The 23,654-nt window shown below is 41.3% G+C and overlaps 1 protein-coding gene across 47 annotated transcripts in view; it reads right to left on the minus strand.

Moving 5' to 3' along the window:
- Positions 1–23,654, minus strand: part of CEP350 (centrosomal protein 350) — a 61,434-nt gene that overhangs the window by 13,891 nt on the left and 23,889 nt on the right. For 7 of the 47 annotated variants that reach the window (XR_014565505.1, XM_083743673.1, XM_083743643.1 and 4 more), the window contains 18 exons: positions 22,483–22,607; positions 19,980–20,959; positions 19,446–19,599; positions 17,833–17,984; positions 17,502–17,688; positions 16,593–16,801; positions 16,317–16,480; positions 15,732–15,842; positions 14,142–14,282; positions 13,789–13,922; positions 12,448–12,561; positions 11,750–11,913; positions 9,853–10,046; positions 9,212–9,396; positions 7,764–7,851; positions 6,339–6,485; positions 5,576–5,727; positions 1,804–1,926 (listed from right to left, as the gene is read on the minus strand). Coding sequence is in view for 43 of the 47 variants with exons in the window: in XM_083743673.1 (XP_083599799.1) it covers positions 1,804–1,926; positions 5,576–5,727; positions 6,339–6,485; positions 7,764–7,851; positions 9,212–9,396; positions 9,853–10,046; positions 11,750–11,913; positions 12,448–12,561; positions 13,789–13,922; positions 14,142–14,282; positions 15,732–15,842; positions 16,317–16,480; positions 16,593–16,801; positions 17,502–17,688; positions 17,833–17,984; positions 19,446–19,599; positions 19,980–20,959; positions 22,483–22,607 (3,524 nt within the window). In the remaining 4 variants the exon portion in view is untranslated. The remainder of the gene's footprint in view (positions 1–1,803; positions 1,927–5,575; positions 5,728–6,338; positions 6,486–7,763; positions 7,852–9,211; positions 9,397–9,852; positions 10,047–11,749; positions 11,914–12,447; positions 12,562–13,788; positions 13,923–14,141; positions 14,283–15,731; positions 15,843–16,316; positions 16,481–16,592; positions 16,802–17,501; positions 17,689–17,832; positions 17,985–19,445; positions 19,600–19,979; positions 20,960–22,482; positions 22,608–23,654) is intronic. The other 40 variants (XR_014565504.1, XM_083743652.1, XM_083743646.1 and 37 more) reach the window with 20 other exon arrangements.

Consider the following 23,654-nt stretch of genomic DNA (forward strand, 5'->3'; position numbering starts at 1 on the left):
CAAAAACCTGATCTAGAAAGCTGAGAAGTAGATATTTAAGAGGTAATTATTACTGTGACTTTCCAATGAACCTTGACACAAAGCTATATCAGTTACAGATAGGTAGCCGTGTTGGTCTGCCATAGTAAAAAAAAAAAAAAAATTCCTTCCAGTAGCACCTTAACCTTTGACTTAGTTGGTCTTTAAGGTGCTACTGGAAGGAATTTTTTTTTTGTTTTGACAAAGCTATATCAATTACATTTCCAGAACTTCTTTCCTAGCAGTTCTTGAAAGTTCTAAGCAACAAAACCAAAATATTCAAGTTTCATATACTACAAAAGGAAGCAGAAGACTGGGACAAGGGGGGATCTCCTCCTAAGGAGACTATTCACTAATTTTCCTTAGCAGAATAAGGAAATTTGACAAAGGAGAACCAAATGCTCAGGTATATGCACGGATGCCAATGTGAATAAATTATTGGGGCATAATCGATCACAAGACATGGCACATGCACACCATTTGAATGGCAATGCCCATCAACTTTGGGGGGCTCAGCCCCCTCAAATATTTCATGGGGGGCAAAGGGACCTCGCTCCCTAGGAATTGGGCTCCTATGGGTAGAGGTCAGATAACCTAAAACCACAGCAGTGTCAATTGCCAGGTAGCCAGCTTATGGAAGCCACACTTTCCATGGGAGCTAAAAAAGCATACCTAAACAATTGCCCTATGCTGTTGTCTAGGTTTGGGTTCTCCTGCTGTTAAAATAGAGATGTTCAGACAAAGCTTTAATTGGAAGCTTGTTGTTCCACATGCCAAAGGCTTAGGTCCGCAAGTCAGAACCCAACAGACAGTGGGGTGATGATTGCTTCTGATCATTTGATTTTTTCCCCATTCTGTTACACTGGAAATTTCATGATCCCTCTGGTCTCTATTCTCCAAGTTATAAGGAGGAGCAGGATCTGGTGCCAAGGAGCATCCTTTCTCCATTTTGATGTCTTCCAACCGAGAAAGCAATTAATTTAAAGTCTTGTGCTAAGTAAAAACCTAAGACGCATTAATTTTATTTTTTAAAAATAGTAAGTCTGAACCTCATAATTAGAGAGAAAATATTGGAAACAGCAAGGATCCTATGAAGGTTAAAGACCCTCTAAGAACAGGAGCTAAGCAAAGCAGTCATCATGTGTCAAGGAAATAAAGAGTCCAGAACTATATTGTGTCTCTGTTTCCCACGTGGCTTTTGCAAGTCAACAACCTTTGCTTGCTGTACCTCCCTTGGCTAATCCTAGTATCCATGCCTTTTAAAAATCAAGCCACCATGAAAATGCCCCAAATTATTTGGTGGAAGCTGCAATTACTGGAAACAGAAACACATTTGGTTAGATTGCATCATTATTCCTAACTCTGATTTGGGCTCATTTATAAGCAATTTAGTTTGAGCAGGATAACTTTCAACCAATGTGGCTATACACACGGCACCAACATTACTTTCAAATCAGTCTGAACAGCTTAATGAAAGCAAATAATTGAACTGAAGAAACTTTTATTTATATACAGTTAAAAATCTCAAAACTGGTGATCTCAGCTGATAGGTAGGTGCTAAAAGACAAATTAAATCTCAGAATCTCTGCCTAAACCATTGTTCTCTAACACTAAATTATGCATTGGGTAACTAAGAGAGGCAGGAGACTGCCAGTCACATCTACAGAATTACCAGATAAGGGCTGTGAAAAATCCGTCCAATTCATGAAGAGCCTCCCAGTCATGTAAAACTGAACAGAGCATGCTCGATCAAAGAGTCTACCGCTTAAAAAGGTAGAACGTTACCTGACCAATTGGTTGTAGATATACAGCTGGAATTTGGGATGGAGGTTGGGGAAACAGACACTGAGAGAAGCCCAGTGGTGAGACGTAAAGACAGAGAAGAAGTAGTGAACAGGAGAGCAGTGTCTACAAAATAAGGAGGAAGAGTTTTAAGCCAAGATAGCAAGAAACAGACAGAAAAATGAGAGCAGGAGAGCATCTTGCACAAATGGGTCTTAAATGTCAAACACATCGTCTTTCCACAAGTAGAAGACTCGAAAGGCAACAGAACGTAACCATGCATTACCTACCACCCTTCGCTCCCTGTCAAAAGCCAGCCACTTTCTACACTACAAAACATATCTTACTCTTGCTGCATTTTAGGATTCCCGCCCCCATTGTTTATAAGAGGAAGGGGTTCCACCTATCCATTTCAGTACTGAATTTTGAAAGGCTTGCTATTCTGATCATTTGAACAAAGGTTTCAAGCCATGTTCTAGCTAGTAGACACATTCCTTCTAATGAGAACTCTAATGAACTGCGCTAAGCTAAGCAAATGAACGCCAAATAAAAAGAAAAAAAGGTGCAACTTCAATGCACAGAACCTCCTGGCGCAAAACTTCAAAACGATGTGGAAAACTAACGTCAGTTGAAGAGTTCATATGCTGCCATTTTCCACTAGAAGTTGGTTTTATTCTTCGGATTTCACACTTCACACACTTTCCTTTTCAAATACTGCTCTGCAACAGGACATCATCTCTACTAAAATGTCTACATGGCAAAAATGTTAAAGCCAAACAAAGCACTGGCTGAGAAAGTTGGTAAATGGTAAAAGTCATGCTATTCATAGGCGCTAATCAGTTATACATGCACAGTAAGAACTCACTAAGGTACAGCAACATGAAGTATCACTTGTGCTTGGGAAGGCTCCGTGTCAAGGGGCTGAATATGCCAGGATCACAAGGGGTTAATTCTTTGACAGAGCATGCTCCTGTTCACATGCAAACTACAGATAAAGTCTTTTATTTCTCCTCTAACCAAACATAGATCCTGATAATTCCTTAGAGGAGGAATCCTAAAACTGTCAGATAAAACCTAGCTTTGCAGAAAGCCCAAGAGCACCATTCTCCAATTTGTCGGCACCTTTGACAATTTACAAAATATTCTGCTTTTCCATACAGACTTGCCAATTCCAGACATGAAACAGGAGGCTAAGCTACCTGTTGTTGTAAATATGCTATAAGCTTCTATGTAATTTAGCAGAATATTTTATTAAAGAACTCTCCCATTAAGCACATGTAAAAAATGCAATGGTTTGAAATATACCAGATATATGTTTCTTTTAAACATAAAAAGAAACACGCTATGCCTCCATCATTTTGGAAACCAACATCTTTTTTCCATGGACAGCAGACCCTAATAGAGCCGGGGCGGAGGGGTCGTCGGAAGCTGTCAGAGTGTGTGTCTTAGGGAGAGTTCCAAACTGCCATGTCTTATTGCTGGCTCTGGTGCCAGGCAACATCCTGACGTTCAGGGGCATCTTTTTGAAGGCAGCAATGAGGGCAAACCCCAGTGCATTTATGGAAACCCTGGCACCTGCCCCACCCACCCAAAGCCCCGCATGGGAATTTAAATCCTGCATAGAACTAACAAAAACAAATTTTACTGTGACTGAAAGGCAGTATTTCAGTTTAAAGTCCTCACCAGTGGGCAGATGCCTAATACTACATACGACAGAAATAAAATAATCTTTTTTTAAAAAAAATGCAAGTACTCAATCCAACACACAACCTCAAGCTGCACCATCTTATTTCATGAATTGTTTTCCTGATGAATTTGAGCCTTCGAGGTTAAGCTTCAAAGATCACATTTGGTTTGGAGGTAGCAAAAGTGAAAAGAAAGACCACCTCTTTACAAGCTGCATTGAGATAGATATCACATTATACAGCTAGCATTACACATTAAAGTAATGTATCTATACAGCTGCAGCCCTGCAGAAGATGTGTACGCTCAACAATAGAGGATGCTTTGTATAACTCAGTGGGAGAACATGCATCTTGCATGCAAGAGGTCCCAAGTTCAATGTGCAACACGTCCAGTCAAAAAGGGATGTCAGAGAGATTTTCCTGTCCAGGACTTTAGGCAGTCTATTGTTACCTATCAGAACAGACCAGCAATTGCTAACGCATTGCCCTGCAGACGTTGTTGGACTCCAGATGTTGTCAGAGGATGCAGATTATCTAGATCCATTCCAGTCTGGTTTGAGGCCAGGATTTGGCACCAAAACAACCTTAGTCACCCAGACTGAGAGAGACAGGGAGAATGCAACCCTGTTGGTTCACCTTAGCCTCTCAGTGGTGGACCATGTGTTCTTCTGCAGTGACTCAGAGAGGTGGAAAAACTGTTATAGTGGTTCTGCTCCTACCTGCAGCATGATGATCAGATAGTAGTACCAGGAGAATGTTGCTTAGCTCCATGGCTTTTGGGCTATGGGGTCCCACAAGGGTTTATTTTGTCTCTTTTGCTATTTAACATCATATAAAATTACTGAGAGCTGCCATCTTGGGAAATGGAGCATGGTGCCATCAGTATGCTGATGACACACAATTTTCTCTCTCTCTCCATTACATCTAAATCAGGAGAGACTGTGAAGGTGTTAGTTGGACTGGTGTGTGGGAAGCAGCGAAGGGCTGAATGCAGGCTAATAAACTGATGCTGAATCCTGATAACAAAATTGAAGTGCTATAGGCGGGTGGTTCTTTTGTTTGGAGATTAGGTGTCTAAACTGTCCTGGCATGGGTTGCACTCCTCCTGAAGGAACAGGCTCATAGGCTGGGAGTACTCCTGGATTTCAACTTGTCACTGGAATCTCAAGTGGCTAGGAGTGCCTAGGACTCAGTTGTCCACGCTCTGGTGAACTCCTGTCTGGGCAACTGTAATGTGGGGCTGCCCCTGAAGATGATCTGGAGGTTGCAGCTACTGAAGAATCCAGTGGTTAGGCTGGGAAGTGGGGCAACCCAATGGAACAATGTGTCACCAAGCTGCCAGTGAGCTAGCCAGGTCAAATTCACGGTGTCAGTACTAAAGCCATAAATGGCTTGGGGACCAAGTCTCCAAAAGAGCCCCTTCCTCAGTATCAACCATCTCAGATCCAACAATTGTGAGGACCTGTTGGTTCTGCTGAGACTGGGGACTGCTCAGCTGGTGGTGACCCATGACAGGGCTTTTTCTGTGACAGGTCTGTCTCCCTCATTACTGACTTTCAGGGGAAATGTAAAAATATTTGCATTTACCCAGGCATTTGATCAGAATACACTGTTCCTGGAAACCCTGAGATCACTCATTGAGAATGTTTTAAACTGGATTTTTTTTTTAAAGAATGTTTTAAAACTGTGAGTTTATTTGTGTGTGTGTTTTAGTATCTTATTAATGCTGTGTCTGCCACCCCAGGTTCCTGCGGGAAGAAGGGCAGGATATAAAATGAACAAACAAAGTAACAACAACTCCCATCTGCCCCAGCACCGCCAATGGTAAAGGATTATGGGAGTTGGAGTTCAGCAACGTCAGTAGAGCACCATGTTGGCTATCCCTGGAATAGACGATACTTGACGAAATGGCAAGGCAACTTTGTACACTCACATTCATTCATATGTTCAATGTACAATGCCAAGCCACCAGTGAGGCTAGCTAAACTGAAATGACACTACAGCTATAGGAAGCAAAAGTAAACCCCAAAGAAGGAGCCAACCTTATAACCAGTTACTGATCTCATCAATAAAAAACCACCAATAGTTACTTTTCATCCATGTGGCTGCGCATTTTCTTTAGTTTCTGCATAATGCTACTGGTCTCAGAGCCGGAAACAGAGGATAGGCTCCATGTTTCTGCATCTGATGGCAGCGGGGTTGAAGAACGTGCTCGCTTTACATCGTCCTCACTAAAATGCTCCTATGACCAAAAACAAAACAAAAAACCAAATAGATATTCAACATGTAAAAAGCTATTTTCTATTATCTATACATATTTCTCTAGCTATTATCTCTCTCTTTCTATATCCATGTACCTTGCATTTTTTACGGAATATTTTCCTAGATCAATTTTATATACGCTTTGATCAGCATCTTAATATACCGGTAACTCCAATATCACTGGATTTTTAACTGTAAATGCTTTTAGATGCAATTGTTTTTAGAACGTTTTAACTGCTTCAGTATGTTTTTGCTTTTTTCATTTTTAAATTGTGGACCTGTCTGCCACCTTGAGCTCCGTGGGGAGGAAGGGTGGGACAGAAATTATACTGAGAAACTCTAGACCTATGAGCGCAATCTGCAGTTTCAGCGACAAAAACAGATCTTATTATTTTAGAAGTCACTGTTGTGTGGTTGGCCTTTTCCAAGCATAAATGTTAGCAATAAAGTATTCAGGACCAGCTTATTTATTTTAAAAACTTATACCCCTCTTTTTTGTCTCAATTATTTTTCATTCAATCTGAGAACTGCAGTGCTACAAATAAAAATAACAGGCTAACTCTCAGGTGCATATTTCCAACTCTTGCTTACCTGTTTATTTTCCCCTGCAGACTTCAGTTTTTCCTGCAGTTTCATAGTGGTTTGCCGTATTCGCTCTATCTCTTCCTGCTGCTTAAGGATCAGTTGCCTCTCCTTTCTGGCTGCCTTATTGGCTTCCTTAAGACGCTTGATTTCTGCCTTTATGAGTTCAGAAGAATAAAGCAAAACAAAAAAAGAGCAGTAATGTTTTTGCAGGCTTCTCTCTTATCTTCAGCCTTTCACTTCTGCTCCTCATTATGCTGCTTGGTATGTTTGTCTTCACCTGTAGTTTGGACCACATCTCTCTCCCCTATCACTACTTTATACTTCCTGCTTTCATTACAAGCTTTTTATTCTAATAATTAGCTTTCTCAACTTTTCTGCTAATCTTCTCATCTTCTCTTCTGTCAATCAATGTTCCTTCCCACGTCCTTTGTTTCACCGGCTCCAACCCTCTTGAAATAGACCTACCTTCTCTCTGCAATGTCCTATTCCAGTGTGTTTTCTATAATGCACTGGTTGAAACTTACGTTTTCTCCCATGGTTTTTGTTCCTCCCCTCTGCCCCTTTCTGAATTCACCTCACCTCCAATACTCATTTTCTCCATTCATCCGCTCTCACTTTCCTCATACATCATGTCTGCTTCAGATTCAAAGATTTAAAGTATGGGCAATGTATTTTATATGCAACTGTCTAAAACATTCCCCATCTCCCAATTTTTTAGCCGAAAATAAATTCCCAAAGGAGTTTACAATAGGCCTGGGCGATATATCAATATATCGCCCAGGACTGGTATGAGGAGCAGACAGTGATGTCGGCTTCACTCAGCGGTATATCGCTGAGTGAAACCGACATCCCACTCTGCCCCCATACTGCACAGAGGGAGAAAAAAGCTTCATTGGCAAGGCTCCAATACAGCTTGTTCCTCCCTCTGCATCTTTCAACTGCTCAGCTAAGGAGTGCGCAGCTGCCGCTCCCCTTCAAGCATTTAAAGGATTCCCCAGTCCAGCACTGGCTCCCACACAATCGGGGGGGGGGCACCAGGGAAGGCTCTGCTGGGGATGGGGAGCCCTCCTGCGCCCCAGCTGAGCTGTACAAACAAGCTGCCATATCCCACCCCGCTGGGCGCTGGGGCAATTTTACCCGATGCCTTGCAGGCTGAGGCCAATGCAGCTTGTGTTTTCAACATCGTGGCATGTCACCAGACTGCGATGTTTGGCTGGTGATATGCAGCGATGTTGAAAAGCTGTTATCACGATGCCTCTGCATAGCTCCAACCTTATTTCAGACATTGTGATCAGTATCAGTATATCACAAGGTTTACGTGGTGATATAGCACTATGCTGAAAACCAGATATCGCCCAGCCCTATACACCAGATCAAAATTCAGTGATTAAGGAGAAACTCGGCACAGGTGGATTTAAAATTAATTTTTACCTTTTCCTGCTGCAGCTTCAGAAGTAGACCACGCTGTTTCTTTCGGATAGGAGGCATTTTGTCGTCCTCTCCTTTGTCTCGTAAACGCCTGTGAGAATCAAGGCAAGGAAAGTTCAGTTTCTCTCACTTCTGCATTGCAATTCTGCTTGGGTAGTTATGGATTTTCATTTTCATTTACGTATTGGTAATACAGTTTTATTTTGGTTAGCAAATGCACAGGGGTAAAGGTAAAAGACACCTGGATGGTCAAGTCTAGTCAAAGGGGACTATGGGGTGAAGGCAAATGCACAAAGCATCTTTCACCCCACATCGATCCCACCCCACAAGGATCCCACTGCCCACTGGGGAATTTTTCAGCTACACACCTCCCCCAATTCTGCTAGACTTTGCACAGCTTTACCCTAAATGTTTTGGATTACAACACTCATTTTGTTCCTGACCATTGTTCATGCTGGCTGGGGGTGATGGGAACTGGAGCACAAAACATCAGAGCCCCATAGTCAATATAATCTTGTTCTAATAGACTAATTCAAATCTAGCTAATGTGTTGAAGTAATTTAGATGCTTCTACATCATGTCGGATGGCTTTAGGATATTATACAGACATGCTCTTCCTGTGCCTACACTAGCCAACACCTGAAAGGGTAGATCAAAGAGCAACCATGGCATTCACACTCTCACTTATCAGGTGGGCAATAACCCTATGCAATCCTGGTACCTCATATTTGGCCATTTTGGTTGTTCTAGATGAGACAGTAGCAGCACTCATTTTTTAGTACTAGCTAATTACTTCAAGTAGGATCATATTCCCCAAAACATAGGGCCTACGGGATAAAGAACCTGGGCCTTTCTGGGGCCGAAATAGCCAAACTGTTTTTTGGAGGCAATTCTAATCTCCAGATGCTAGGCCAAGAAATGGAACTATCCAATCCCATCACAGATGATCAGGTTCTGTAATATTAGAACCAGCAAGCAATAAGTCCTTGATGGTTCACATGTGTGAAAAAGAGTAAGGTGATCAGCTGAAGAATGGATTGCACTGTCTGGAAGATCTCCCTCAAAAGAAAGATGGACAGTAATTCTTTGCTTTTCAAGAATCCACATGATAGAATACATTAAAGTTAATACGAAATATACAGAAAGACTCACTGTTTCCTTACAAGTGAGGCAGAGCTATGCTTTTAAAAAAAATCACACTTCATTTAAACTCCATCTGGCTTCTGCAGTTGCTTCTGCAGCACAACTGTGCACCAACCTTGCCCCCAGGGCTTCTATTTGGGTAACTACAAACACACTTCTTTGTTTAATCATTATTTCATGGCATTCAGAACATTTGCAAAAGGGGTTTGGAAGCAGAGTTTAACAAAACTGACAGAAAACCAAAGAAGTCCTAGGATGGAGCACAAATCACTGAATTTGGGGTCATTATGTTTTCTGAACACTCTTACTTTTTCTGGTGTTCCAGCCAGGCTAGCTCAGCCCTTGCCTTCTCTTTCAGTGCTTTTTCACGTAGCCTAAGCAGGGACGACTGGTGAGCTGACCGCACTTCTTCCTCCTTCATGTACTGCCGCACCATTTCCATGGTAAATTTAGAAAAGCTATCTTGCCCTCCTGAGAACGGCAGGCTTAGCTCCTAATTACAAGAAAACAAATTTAAAACATACATTTGCCAAATGTAAATGTTTATATAACAGGGTAAGTACTTTTGCTAAGGTAAGAAGCATTACTAAAGAGGATGCCACCTCTTTGATCAAGCATCCTTTCAAACAAGTATGGAATGAATAGCTGGTTTAAAAAACTAAGTTCAGGCCATGAAGAAGTATGCAAGTGCTTTGAAAATGCACATGCACTTACAACTGTATTATGCAGTTTGTTTCCCTGGACCCCTTTTGCTCACAAAAGGAGGTTCCTGTACCCTGCAGAATTTCACAAGATATACCATGCCCATAGTTTTTCCAAGTCTGCAGATACTATACAATTATGGTGTTCATTTATGTACAGGACATCCTCACTAAAATTGACTGAAAGGTTCTGAAAGCAACTAGAGGAGCCTCAACAAACATGTGGCTGCAGAGTATTGAAAACTTACTTTAACAGGTGACATGCTAGTCTTTCCAGGGAAAGCCTCCTCATCAGAATAATCCTGGTGAACTCGTTTCTTCAAATTGATCCGGCGGTGACTTTCAGAAGGTAGCAAGGACCGGAATGACTTTTCTTCAATCTCATCCTCCGTCATGGACTCATCAAATTTAAGAGAATATTCTGTTGCTACAGAGGCTGAGTCTGAAGAAGCCCCCCAAAAAATATTTAATTAAGGGAAAGTTTGCATTACAGAACGAGTAATGTATGAAGTAGTTTCATGTTGTAGGTGGAACGTATGGCTTAACGAAGTGAGCAATACAAGTACAGTGGTGCCCCGCAAGACGAATGCCTCGCAAGACGGAAAACCCGCTAGACGAAAGGGTTTTCCGTTTTGGAGGTGCTTTGCAAAACGAATTTCCTATGGGCTTGCTTCGCAAGATGAAAATGTCTTGCGAGTTCCTGCAGTCCCCCCCCCCCTTTTCCCCAAGCCGCTAAGCGGCTTATCAGCTGATCCACTAAGCCGCTTAACAGGTAATCTGCTAAGCCGCTTATCAGCTGATCCGCTAAGCCGCTAATGGGCTTGCTTCGCAAGACGAAAAAACCGCATGACGAAGAGACTCGCAGAACGGATTCTTTTCGTCTTGCGGGGCACCACTGTAAATGAAAACTTACTGAATGATCAGTATCGTCGATGACTGTGAATTATACCCCATCAGATGGGCAGGGTATGTATGTATGTATGTATGTATGTATGTATGTATAAATAAATAAACTAGCAAAACACCTGTCCATATCACAGAACGGGTCTATATATTGCACATAGGTAAAGGTTAAGGGACCCCTGACGGTTAAGTCCAGTCGTGAATGACTCTGGGGTTGCGGCACTCATCTCGCTTTACAGGCCGAGGGAGCTGGCGTTTGTCCGCAGACAGTTTCCAGGTCATGTAGCCGGCATGACTAAGCCACTTCTGGCGAAGCCAGAGCAGCGCATGGAAACGCCATTTACCTTCCCGCTGGAGTGGTACCTATTTATCTATTTGCACTTTGAAATGCTTTCAAACTGCTAGGTTGGCAGGAGCTGGTACAGAGCAACGGGAGCTCACCCCGTTGTGGGGATTCGAAACACCAACCTTCTGATTGGCTACATGCCCTTTCAATGGTATTCAGGACACTCAAGAGTTGGGATGATGGAGTAGATATTATCTCCAATCTGCAGCACTTTCCCCGCTTACAACCAATGTCAAAAAGTATGGGGTCAAAGACTAAAAGGATATTAATAAGTAGCAATGTCAGCATGGGAGCTAAATATGCTTCCTGGAGGCCCATGTTTCCTCCCACAAAAGAACTTCAAATTGCAACAGATTTTTTTGCTCCATAAAACATGCTGTCAGCCAATAATAAGCAAGCCCCATCTGACGTTCCATCACTTAAGATATATTTGTGTAATAGAAATCAAGCTCAGGAAATTGCATCTTGCATAGCACTCACTTGTAAACAAGTACACACACTGATGTAAAGACTCGTGACTTTAAAAAAAAACCAACCTCAGTGATTCCCAGAACAAAGGAAGGAGGAACACTCAGTCAGTGGCTCCCAGAACAATGGAGGCTGGAAGCAACAGCTAGCCAGGATTCAATGTGGCTATCCTGGTGTCATTATCAGACTGCAGATTCCTCAGCAGCTCAAGGGGCTGGCTAGCCAGAAAATGACATATAAAAGTAATTGTGGATTGCCTGTGATGGGGAAAGAGTGCTGCATGCAACAGCCTGGTAAATATTTCACCATTTTATATTTCTTCTATGTGACTCCACCAGCAGAACAATCAATAGAGCAAGCATCAAGTAGATTGGAACAGAACTAGGAGTAAACACTGAAGTAGTTTAAGTACTCGTCCAAGGACCCACCTCTCTCATCTGCAATGGATGGAATACTATTATTCATTAAAGAATCATTCACAGCCATAGGAGCCTGCTCTTCAATGGAGCTGCCTGACTTTTCACGACGGGCAAGTTTCTTGGTCCCCTTGGAAGGTGAAACAGATGGACTTCCGGGGCAACTGCTGCTACTGCTGTTTTATAAAAAGGTATAATAAAAGCACAGAAGTGAATCTTGAATTAGGGTTGTAAAACACGTCTCAGAATAAATAAATAAATGCATAATAATAATAATAATAATAATAATAATAATAATACCAACAATGTGCTGCTGCACATTAAAAAACAACAACTCTAGTTTAGTTTTAGATCGTTTCTGAACGAGGCTCTGCATAAGTGCAAAAATTATGTGACTGCACAGAAACCATGAAGAAGAATTCAGTTCATATTCATGTCATGGGCTATCAGATTAGCATTAAACGCCACTCCAAAATATAGCAACTCGGCTAATGCAATGGTCCTTGGATAGGCCTACATGACTTGTGATCCAACAGCTAGCTATATACTATGTTCTACCCTATTTTATTGATCCCATGTGAGTTTGGGGGCTCAAAAGATCTGCAGGTCTGGACTAGAAGAAGAAACACTAGACAACAAGTACTGCTCAAAGTCTTCCTCTGCTAACTACCATTATAGCTGACAGTAACTGTAGAAGTTATGCTTCTTACCTCTGATCATGTGCCTTTGATCTCGACGATTCTGAATAACTTTCAAATGAGGAATAAAGGATTTTTGAGTCATCTAGCTCCTCTTTACTTTGTGAAGGTGTAAATTCTGCTTTCCTATTAAAGAAAATAAGCAAGTTTGAGTTATCCTGAAAACAAAAAAAGAAAGTTCAAGCTGATTGTCATAAGTAGCTGGAAAAAAGCCTTGCAAGACAAAATGATTATAGTGAAATAAATGAATGAGAAACATCCAATTAAGTATCAGTAGTGACAAATGAGACAGGAAATGTATTTAGCTCTGCATAAAAAGAGCTTTGTGTGTTTCCAAACTAGGTCTAGTTTCTCTTGTGTACAGAACAAATGGAGAGCAGGCGACGCTTCCTGACACTTGTCACTCTGGAGCACCCAATATAAATTGGCAGGGACTTCTTCCCACTCAGGATGAGTCACCTGACAGGGAAGGAAGACTCTCCTGCCAAGTGGCATGTGAAACAGGCCTCTGATTTGGCAGGCAGAAAGTAGAAGTCTCAGTCTTCTAACTCCAGGAGTTTGAGGGGAAATAAAAGGTGTGTGGAGCAGCCAACATCAGAGGCTTTGGCCTCTGATCATGGATTTCAATATGGAAGGCAGGAACCTACCATTCTTCCATTCCCCAGAGGGAAGAAATGGACAGGATGTGCAAACTGGTGTGATAGCCCTATGCACAAAGTCTTCCCTGATGCCTACAATAAGTCAATCAAGGGACTATCAAGTAAACCCAACAAGTACAAATGCACATACAGTCAAACCTCGGAAGTCGAACGTAATCCGTTCCAGAAGGATGTCCGACTTCCAAAACGTTTGACTTCCAAGGTGCAGCTTCTGACTGGCTCTTGCAAATGGAAGAGCCGGTCGGAAGCCGCTTGTCTGCTGCGACAGACAGTCGACCTCCGAAAATCATTTCTGGGTTTTCGACATTAGGGAGTTGAAACATTCGGCAACTAAGCCGTTCAGGAACCAAGGTTTGACTGTATTCCCTTTCCTTAAGAATTCCCTTCTACACTCTAATGCTGGAGCCAAATGACCTGCCTAGTTACAGTATTGGCTGCTAGTGTAGAAAATCAAACAATAAAAGGTCACAAGGGCTGAAAGGAAAAGGGGGGACTACTCTTTATTGACGAGACAGGGAAAAGAAAGTAAAGAGCAGCCTTGGGGAGTTGCCTGGAACTCATGCGGACATCATATTCCCCTCCCTCACCTTTGCATTATCAGTGGTGGTGGGTGTTTCTCTGGAGTCTGGCTTCATGCCTCTGTTGAAACACCGCTCACAATCTATTCTAAGAACTAAAATGTCATCTAAAATACCTGCTTGTATTATGAGATTTTAGCTTCTTTATGAATGCTGAATGTTGCTTCCGCTCTTGGTCAAACAGTGTGGTAATTGGGGCTGCAGGAGCACCAATGGCATCAGAGATCTGGACTCTTGCAAGCTCTGTCATCTGAATAAAGAAGCACAGTCAGATGTACTTTTCGTAAGTTAATATTTGAGAAATTAAGCGCACACACACATCCTCTCCCTCCCATCCTTCAAATAGGCAGCGTGCTTTCCTTTCCCAAAGTAGTCTGCTGAAGAGCTCTTAGTTACAATCAGCAAGCTAGCTTTAGCAACCATTCTGCACGAGGCCAAGCTTGCCAAGGATTTCAGAGCAGAATCTAACCTCACGTATCTGGCTAGCAGCTTCTGTGGTGAGCAGAGCAGTCTCCGCCTGCTGAGCTGCAATTTTGCAAGTGGTCTCCTGTAAAGCATCTGCTTTCTCCTGTTGTGACTGTACCAGCTGCTGGATAGATTCTGCATGGCCCTATGTATTAAAAAAAAAAGTTCTACTTTAGTTCAGGTGCCAAAGGGGCCAAACTGGAATTTGAGTATGCCAAACGTATTTTTGTTGGTTTTAATTCTTCTTTACGCACAGAAGCAAAAACTGGATGAGATACTTGGCTCTAATGTTTCTGTGACTGTCAAAGCAGAAAAAAATCTGTTCAGGCAATAATAAATGCTTGAAACTCATGGTAAATGATTAGGACATAAAAGAAATAAACAATTTTATTTAAACTTGTGCACACAAAAGTGGCATAGATAAACTATTTTGGCTTTTCATTCTTTTCTTCCAACAAGATGTACGTTGTGGCAAATGTGAGCTTGTTAGAGCAGAGGTTATGTGGGGTTGTATCCACCAGAATCATACTAAAATCAGCTCCATTGAAATGGAGATATAAAAATGATGAAAATGTGATTGACACACCATAATACAGCATCTGGAACCTGGACTATTTGCTTTCATAGAAAATGTAGATTTGCCTTGGCCAGACAAACCTGATATACCAGTATACCTGAAGGAGCGTCTCCACCCCATCGTTCAGGCCAGACACTGAGGTCCAGCTCTGAAGGCCTTCTGGCAGTTCCCTCATTGCGATACGTGAGGTTATAGGGAACCAGGCAGAGGGCCTTCTCGGTAGTGGCACCTGCCCAGTGGAACTCCCTCCCATCCGATGTCAAGGAAATAAACAACTATCTGACTTTTAGAAGACATCTGAAGGCAACCCTGTTCAGGGAAGTTTTTAATGTTTGATGTCTTATCATGTTTTTTAATATTCTATTGTGTGCCATCCAGAGTGGCTGGGGAAACCCAGCCAGATGGGTGGGGTATAAATTATAAATTATTATGACATGCCCAGCACCTTTGCTATTAGGGCACGATCCTCATTGAGACACACTTTGCAACAATACACTTTAAATTTTGTTGAGCGTAGGGAGTGTGTCAGGCAGAAGTGGAGGTGCTGGGTATGAACTGATCAACGTGAACTGATGCTTTTGAGTTCTGAATACAATATGTGTTATTCAGTACAGTATTATTTTTTAAATGAGACATCCTGTCTGTGTGATCTGCTAGGTCCAAAGACCTCACTTCCTGTCATTTCCTTGGCTTAGGAAGTGTCAGTATTTGGCATGGTGTGCCCTGGCTTTGACTGGATCTCCAAATTAACACATGGCAGCCATTTTGTGATATGTTGTGGCCCACATGGTAGCTATTTTGTGTCTGAAACCCATAGTGCCCCCGACCCACTAATGTTGCAGCTTCTAAAATCTTGCACTTCTAGAACAAGAGCTTTTTCTGAAGTACATTGAGATGACCCGATTTTTTGTTGCCTACTATTTGTGAGATATGGATTAGAATCCATTCGCACCAATTTCTCCACAGGAAAAGAATTCTACTTTTAAGTTTTACATACTGTTTGAAAGACCTCGTTACCTGAGCTGCTTTCTTCATCGCCTCTTCCAGTTGCCTCTGACTTTCCAGAGCTTCTTGCTCTGCCTTGAGCTTCAGAAGAGCCAAGTCGTGCTCATGTCGTTGCTGCTGTGCCTACGGATTAAGTTTAGTTTAGTTTTAGTTTATTAACTTATATCCTGCCTTTTTGCATACAATGTAATTCAAAGTACCTTACACTTAAAATATATTTCCATAAGGATATTAATGCTCCTGTCACTGAATCCTAAATATTTCATTAATGATTAGCACTTATACTTTTAGTGTATCTCAGGACTTTCATTGCCTATTTTACAAAGTTCACAACTTCCACCCTATACAGTAATACTGCAATAAACAAAACTTGTGGTATGAAGTATTGAAATTGCACATAGCTACTTATGACAAATGTGGTTATCATTTTCAGGAACCACAGATTTTGTTCATTTTCGAACAAGAACCTACTAGTTTTGTAGCTTTAATGGAAATATAACAATATTCATCTGATCGCAACCACTCTTATCTTTGAGTGAGATATTTCAGAGGAGTGCATACAGCAAATAAGGCAGAGATAATAACGCCTACGGTTACCTTTAGAATCTGAGCCAGTGAAACACTTTCTTGCTGAGCAAGTGATATACCTCGGACCCGTTCAACATCAGAGATCTGGCGAACAGACTCCTCAATTGCACTTAAATAATTAAGTTCTGCTGACATACGATGTTGGAGACCAGCAGGTGAGAAGCGCATGGTACCTGTAAGATAAATATGAAATACTAAACACCTACGTGTTCGTGTAAATCACACTTTTTAGAAACATAGGAAGAGTAAGCAGCATCATGAGCCATCTATTTTTTGCCAGCTCACCATTCATGTTACCTGCTCCAGTCCTGTTGGTTCCAAGGTTCATATCAGAGAAGGCATGGTTTGCCTTGGGTCCAGAGGTTATAGTCCCTGGAGAGTTTGACAGGGGGCTATTTTTTTCTGCTGTATTTACTGCAGGATCCAATGGTTTCTGTAAGCTTGGAGAATGAGGAGAGCCTGGAGTCCTTGGAGACTTTATCTTATCTGGGAGACTAACAGAAAAGTTAAACAAAAATTGAAGCAAGTCTTTATTCTTTGAAGAAAAAGTAGTCACACAGCAAAACCAGTTTGAAAAGTATCATATATTTCCATCAGTATTTCCAAAGAAAAGAGTAATAGCCAGTGCTTTTCTTCTAGAAAAAATTGTCCCGATACTCATCAGTATGTGCCACACTTTTAACCTTTCTTCTTGGAAAAAAATGTGGCAGTACTGCCCACACTGAGTACCCCAGGAAAAAAAGCTCTGGCAATAGTTGAGATTTACACACACAAAATACAGTTTTCCAACTATTTGAAGAGCTTATATGTTACTTCAAAAATATTGGTATAGTTCATATTATCATACCTCGGTTTTAAAACAGAGATATTAAATTACTGTTTTGCCCACACAAGCATCCACCCTCGCTCTTCCCTTTGTGATATAATCAAATGAAGCAATCTCTAATCAATCATAATTTCCTATTTCATCTAAACCAGGACATTCTGGTTACCAGCTTCAGAACAGGCTAGGTTATTAGATCAATTTCAAACTGTGGTTTAAAAACCTGGTTTGTTCTAAAGCTGTTAAATATGGCTCTTTGCTTCGCTGCACAAGCAAAAAGTCTGAATACATGGGGGAAAGACTCATTGACATCACTCAGTTTATTAAGCCAATATATGATTATGATTACTAAATGAAGTGGTTCACTTTACCTCATCAAGGAGTGATCAGAAAGTTCTTCTAAAGTGCTGTCAGAATCTGGGCTCTTCTCTTCTCTATGAGATATTCCATTATTAGGTGATGCATTCTTCACCTGTTGAGATCCATACTCTGACCCTGGCAACATTTTGTTTTCCTCCCTCAGAGAGGCACTTGAAACTGTGCTGAAAGATTCTGACTCTGTAACACATATTTTGGCAAAAAGCAATTTAAATATAAAATAAATATATATACTTTCCCCCACTTGACGAGTACACTTGACATTTTCAGAAGGTTTGCCAAAGGTTTCAACGCAGATTTGGGAGCGTAGTAAATGGCACTTACTTTCCTTTTTCACTCTTTTTTTAGACGATGCAGACGAGTTGGAAGAACCTGCAGAAAGTGTTCCTGAGGAATGGTGGGTAAAGTCTACAGCTGGCTGCTCGTACAATGACTTTCTGGTGGCAAACTCTTCTTTGAGGCTGGGGCTGCTGCCACTGTCAATATAGACACGGAAGTAAAATATTGCTGGGCTTTCTCAGTTACATTTATACTACTTGTGTAATGAGCATTTTAAATTATTTAATAAAGCTTTACAAGGCACAAGAGCAAGACTTCTATTTACCTTTAAAAGCAGCTGAATTTTAAACAACTTTGCATATAGCTTAAGATAGGCACCTGGGCTAGACCTGCAAGCTTTAATGTATAGTTGAATTATGGTTTAGCCCATTAATATTTGGGCTGAATCTTAAAAGCATATATATATATATATATATATATATATATATATATATATTTAAGTAGATGTTGTCACAATCAGGAATTACACGCAGGACCAGCCATCTGCCCACAATGCATTCCTCCTCCCAAAATGGCTGTAGCCAGCCAGCAAAAGAGAGACAGAAAAACTGATTTGTCCTGCTCTCTTGATTGGTCTGCTCTATCTCCCTCTTCCTCTCTCCATGGTTTCAGCCCCAGAATGAATGCCGCTGAAAAGCAAAGCACAAAGTGGGCAAGCTCCAGCTGTTCAGATATCTGACTCTGCGGAGTGTATAATTCTTTATGTTTGGATAAGTGAACTGGTGGGTATCCAGTGGATGGATAGTGGGACCTGCATGTAAACTATTACAGACACCTTTCCTTTTAATTATGCCATAATGTTTGTGTTCAAAACTGAGTTCCTATTCTCCAACACCCTTAAGGATATTGAAATATCTATATTGAAAAATCAACTGAATTAATAAATTAAGTTAAATAGTTACTTTCTCTAGGTCTCTTAAATAGATTAAATAGATGTCAATCCTGATTCGAAACACCAGCAAAGGGAATTCTGTAGTACTTAAATAATTTTCAGGTTGATAATTCAGGATTTTCAAAAACAGTTGAGCTGAGTGTCATTCGTGCCATAAAAAAGTACAGTGGTGCCTCGCAAGACGAAATTAATCCGTTCCGCGATTCTCTTCATCTAGCGGTTTTTTCATCTTGCGAAGCAAGCCCATTGACAGCTTAGCGGATTAGTGCTAGAGCTGTCAAGCGGCTTCCAGCGATCAGCTGTTAAGCGGCTTATCAGCGGAACAGCTGATAAGCGGCTTAGGAAAAGGGCAAAAAAAGCAAAAAAAAAAAAAAACCGCTGGGGGACGCAAGATTTTTTCGTCTTGCGAAGCAACCCCATAGGGAAATTTGTTTTGCGAAGCGCCTCCAAAACGGAAAACCCTTTCGTCTAGCGGGTTTTCCGTCTTGCGAGGCACCACTGTACCAGGTTGTGACTTGAAAGCTGTTTTAAATAGACGAAGTATTCATTTACTCTGCTCTGTGCCAAAACTCAGATTTACCATACTCTATAGCAAGGAAGCGTTCCCTTCCCATTCAGGGATGAAAAACAACTCTGTAATAGTTCTTTATTTAATGAACATGGTTTTTCATTGATCTTCGCTGCCATTTGTGAACTCATTAAGTACCTGGGCTCAAGAGTAACTCTTTTATCTGCAATGGTTACACTTTCCTGTGAGGAAATGAAATCATCTTCATATGAAACAATGCTAGCTGGGGGACTCATGACTGGAAGGAAAGATTCCCGAGTTGGTGGTGCTTGCTCTGACCACTGCTCAATTCCTGCAAGAGGTGCAAATGCAAAAAGAAAGTAATCTGTATTTCAGAAGCATGCCAAATAATCTTGCTGACAGAGATCCAAAGCCCATTAAGAGCAGCTCTGGAAAATTTCCTTTATATGCAACAACGTTCAATTATAATCTGAAGACAGTTAAGTGATTTCATAGTAAAGAAGTAGTTGCCAAAATTTTCAAAAAGGACTGAAAACTTCTTGCTTATCAGCAAATACTGGTATCAGCAAAAAAAACCAACACAAAATCCGAGCTACAGGTTTATAACGTAACTTAAAGAGCTCAGGATTTCAACTGTCATGGAAGTGCAGTCATTTTGACAATTACACCAACGAAAGACCAGAGGCAGCAATAAGTCTCTCATTGCCTTACCTTTCCCACTCTGCTGGTAATGTTTTGTAAAGACGTTGATGGCACTATGGGGACTCCCCTTTATCAGTTCTTCCCAAGTACTCCTTATATGTCTAAAAATGAGTAAACACTTCTCTGCCTCCTTCTGAACGTCTTTTATGGGCTCATAGCCAGCTATATCTGCAGCACAGAATTCTTTTTCCTTTAACACTTCCACAGTCTTCAAAGTTGGATGCTCATGCCTTTCTCCTTCCTCCTCAGATGCAAGACCATCACTGATTGGCCCCTCACTTATTGACTCTATGCTACCATCACGCGGAGCTACAACTTTACTTTCAGCCCCTGGGGAGCATGCTTGTTTTTTGGACAGATCTCCTAGCATTCCTTCAGCTCTGTAGTTACCTGGAAGGCTGATAGCTGCAGCCCGAGGGCCAAGGGTCTCTGGGAGCCTTTTAAACTCACCAAGGTTTCCAACACCGGGAAGGTTATCATCAAAACTTGCATGTGGGGTGCAAGCACCCAACATCTTCTGGAGCCTGGCTGAAAAGACATCGCTTTCTTCCACAGGGGGGCTGCTGGCCTTTGCCCAACGGCCATCGCCCTGATCTCCTTGCAACAAGTCACGGTCAGAATTCCACACCTCACCATAGTTAATGCTGGCCCCGGCTAACTTCTTGGCTTCGCTTTCAATTCGGCTCGACAAAGAGGCTGCTGTTGCCTTCAGGGCTTCAATGCGGTTCAGTTTACTTTTATACTGATTAATGGTAGGCTGTACAGCAGATGCCATAAATGGCTGAGATGCCAAAGGCATTGATCCCACAGCTGCACTGTAACTCCTTCTGCTTGGTAATGCAGAGTCAAAGTCGTTTTGCAAGACATGTGTGTGATCTAGGGCCAAAAGCTGGGAGACAAATCCTCCAGTCAAGACCATTGAAGGTTGTTGGGAAGAAAGCTGGGCTTCTGAAGTCAGCCTATCTGGCTGAATCCATAAAGGGTTATTCCTATAAACAAAAAAGTTGAATTCTCATAAACTTGGAATAATGAAGACTGAACAATGTTTGACTATTAAATGTGAACAAATGTTAACGTATTGGAAATCATTTTTAAAACTAGACTTCTTAGCCCAGATTAGATTTTCCCCGATCCCCCCATACAAAGCTGAACAAATGCATTACTTTTCTTTATATACTGAAAGCCACTTTGTTACTTTAGGAAGATAAAAAGCATTGTGCATAAAATGGTTCAACATAAATTTATATCTGCTATATTAAAAATACAGATTATTCAGATAATAATTACAAACTGATTAAACTTTTGTTGCAAAAATGCTCAACTTTAAGGAACCTAGCATTCAAGTTTCCCAAATCCTGCACCAAGAGGACTGAAATCTATTAACATTTTCTTTTAAAAAAGAGGCTTTTTTACTAGGAATAACAGGAGAAGAAGTGCCAAATAATTTAAAGAGACTACTTATGTATGCTACTACAGCAGCCAGAATGCTACTTGCCCAGAAGTGGAAGGAAGAAAACGTCCCAAAGAAGGAAGAATGGATAACTAAGGTGACGGACTATGCCAAAATGGCAAAATTGACCATGAAGATCAGGCACCAAGATGAGAAAAAAATTAACCAAGAATGGAAAAAAATTATAGATTAGTTTAAAGAACACTGTAAATGCGCTAAAACATTAGCAGGATTGATGTAACATTTATAAAGTAACAATAGAATTAGGACTGGAAAAAGAAGCTGAAAGTAATTGGAGAAAAATAAATATATGCAAGGAGAAGAAAAGGGAAAAAATTGGAAACCAGGGGTGGGTGGGTGGAAGTCAAACAATGTCAATTTGGATTAGATATGTATGTATAATGTTGGAAAATAATATATATATTTTTTTTTAAAAAAGCAAGAGAACTGAAATCTACAACACCTTTCAACTCAGCAAATTTCCATTAACTCAATCATGCTCAACTTGTTTTTCAAAATAATTTATCTTGATTTTCTAGTCACAGAGGAGGAAAAAGATACTAACAGGAACCTCAGCCACTGGAAATCTTCCCAGTCACCACTTGGGCTTCTGAGGTTTCAGTAGGCATTGCCCATAAGCTTTCAAGAATACTGTTGTAACAATAAGGGCATTTTGTATTAAGGAAAGTTCTTTATCTCAAAATATGTATGTATTTTTTATGCAGTGTCATAGAATCCCATCACACACACAGCAGTGACTACGCATAAAGAAGGTGATTGCTTTTTTAACCTGTATTTCATGCAGGGACCTATCATTCTTATAATGCAGAATCTTACAGAATCTAAAGTGCTGAATTTTAAAATGTCACTTATGTTTGCAGGACAAGTCCTCCAATCTTGCTGCTGCTTACAAAGGGCATATTGCTAAGTCATCTTAAGACCATTTTCTACTATACTGTACCACGTTTCTCAGGTCGCAACAGTGATTTTTTACAAAAAATAGTGTTTAATTTTCTATTAAAATACTTACAAGTTGCCTTAAAGATAGTCTTGCTTTCTTACCTAATAAGAGGAGGAGGAGCAGCTTCAGAGAGAGACATATCGCTACTGGAAGATGCACTGGGCGGGCGCTCCTGCGCTTTGTTTTCTTTATCAGATTCTCCAGACGGTTGATATCCAGGTTTGGCCTGGGAAGAAAAATGGAGGTATTTTTGAAACATGAAATTCTGTTAGAATTAATCAAAATAAAAAAAGTTAAACATGTAAGAAATCCCAAGTGACCAGGCAAACAGCTGACATTTGTTTTCTGCACTAGACAAAAGTAACAACATATTAGCCATATTAGCTGGTCCTTTGGCAAGAACACCTTATATTTAAGTCAGTATTCTTTCTACTTCTGCAAACGATGGGGTTCTCCCAAGACTGCCAATAAATCCCTTGGTGGGGTGTGGATGTTGTAATTTTGGCTACATGTGACTGGTAATCAGGGATTCAAGATCACTATTAGAATATAAAGGTAGAGGGACCCCTGACCATTAGGTCCAATCGTGACCGACTCTGGGGTTGCGGTGCTCATCTCGCTTTACTGGCCGAGGGAGCCGGCGTACAGCTTCCGGGTCATGTGGCCAGCATGACTAAGCCGCTTCTGGCGAACCAGAGCAGCACACGGAAACGCCGTTTACCTTCCCGCTGGAGTGGTACCTATTTATCTACTTGCACTTTGACGTACTTTCGAACTGCTAGGTTGGCAGGAGCAGGGACCGAGCAACGGGAGCTCACTCCATCACAGGGGTTCGAATTGCCGACCTTCTGATCGGCAAGTCCTAGGCTCTGTGGTTTAACCCACAGCGCCACCCGCATCCCTTTATTAGAATATATGATGGCTGTAATCCTAACTACGGCAAAAAAGGAAAAAAAAAGGAAAAGGAAGGTCTAATGAGGGGACACCAAAACACTCCTTTCCAAAAAGCCTTCCTGGGCAGTCAGGAGACCCTCCTGAACAAAGCGGGATACAGCAGGACAGGAGGCTGGTGTGGGAGGAAGGGAAATTGTGCCAAATCAGGCACAACTGGATGCCGAGGTAACATTTAAAGGTCTACACCCTTCACAGGAGCTGCCACACACACATTACATAATTTGCCCCTTGGTGCGCCTGAGCTTCCTGCCTTCCCCTCATCAACGCTTTTTCAGAATACGAGCTGGGTAGTTAAATTGATCAACATGCTTATATCGAT

The sequence above is a fragment of the Podarcis gaigeae genome, assembly GCF_964106915.1.
Source record: "Podarcis gaigeae genome assembly, chromosome: 6".
NCBI classification, from domain to species: Eukaryota; Metazoa; Chordata; class Lepidosauria; order Squamata; family Lacertidae; genus Podarcis; species Podarcis gaigeae.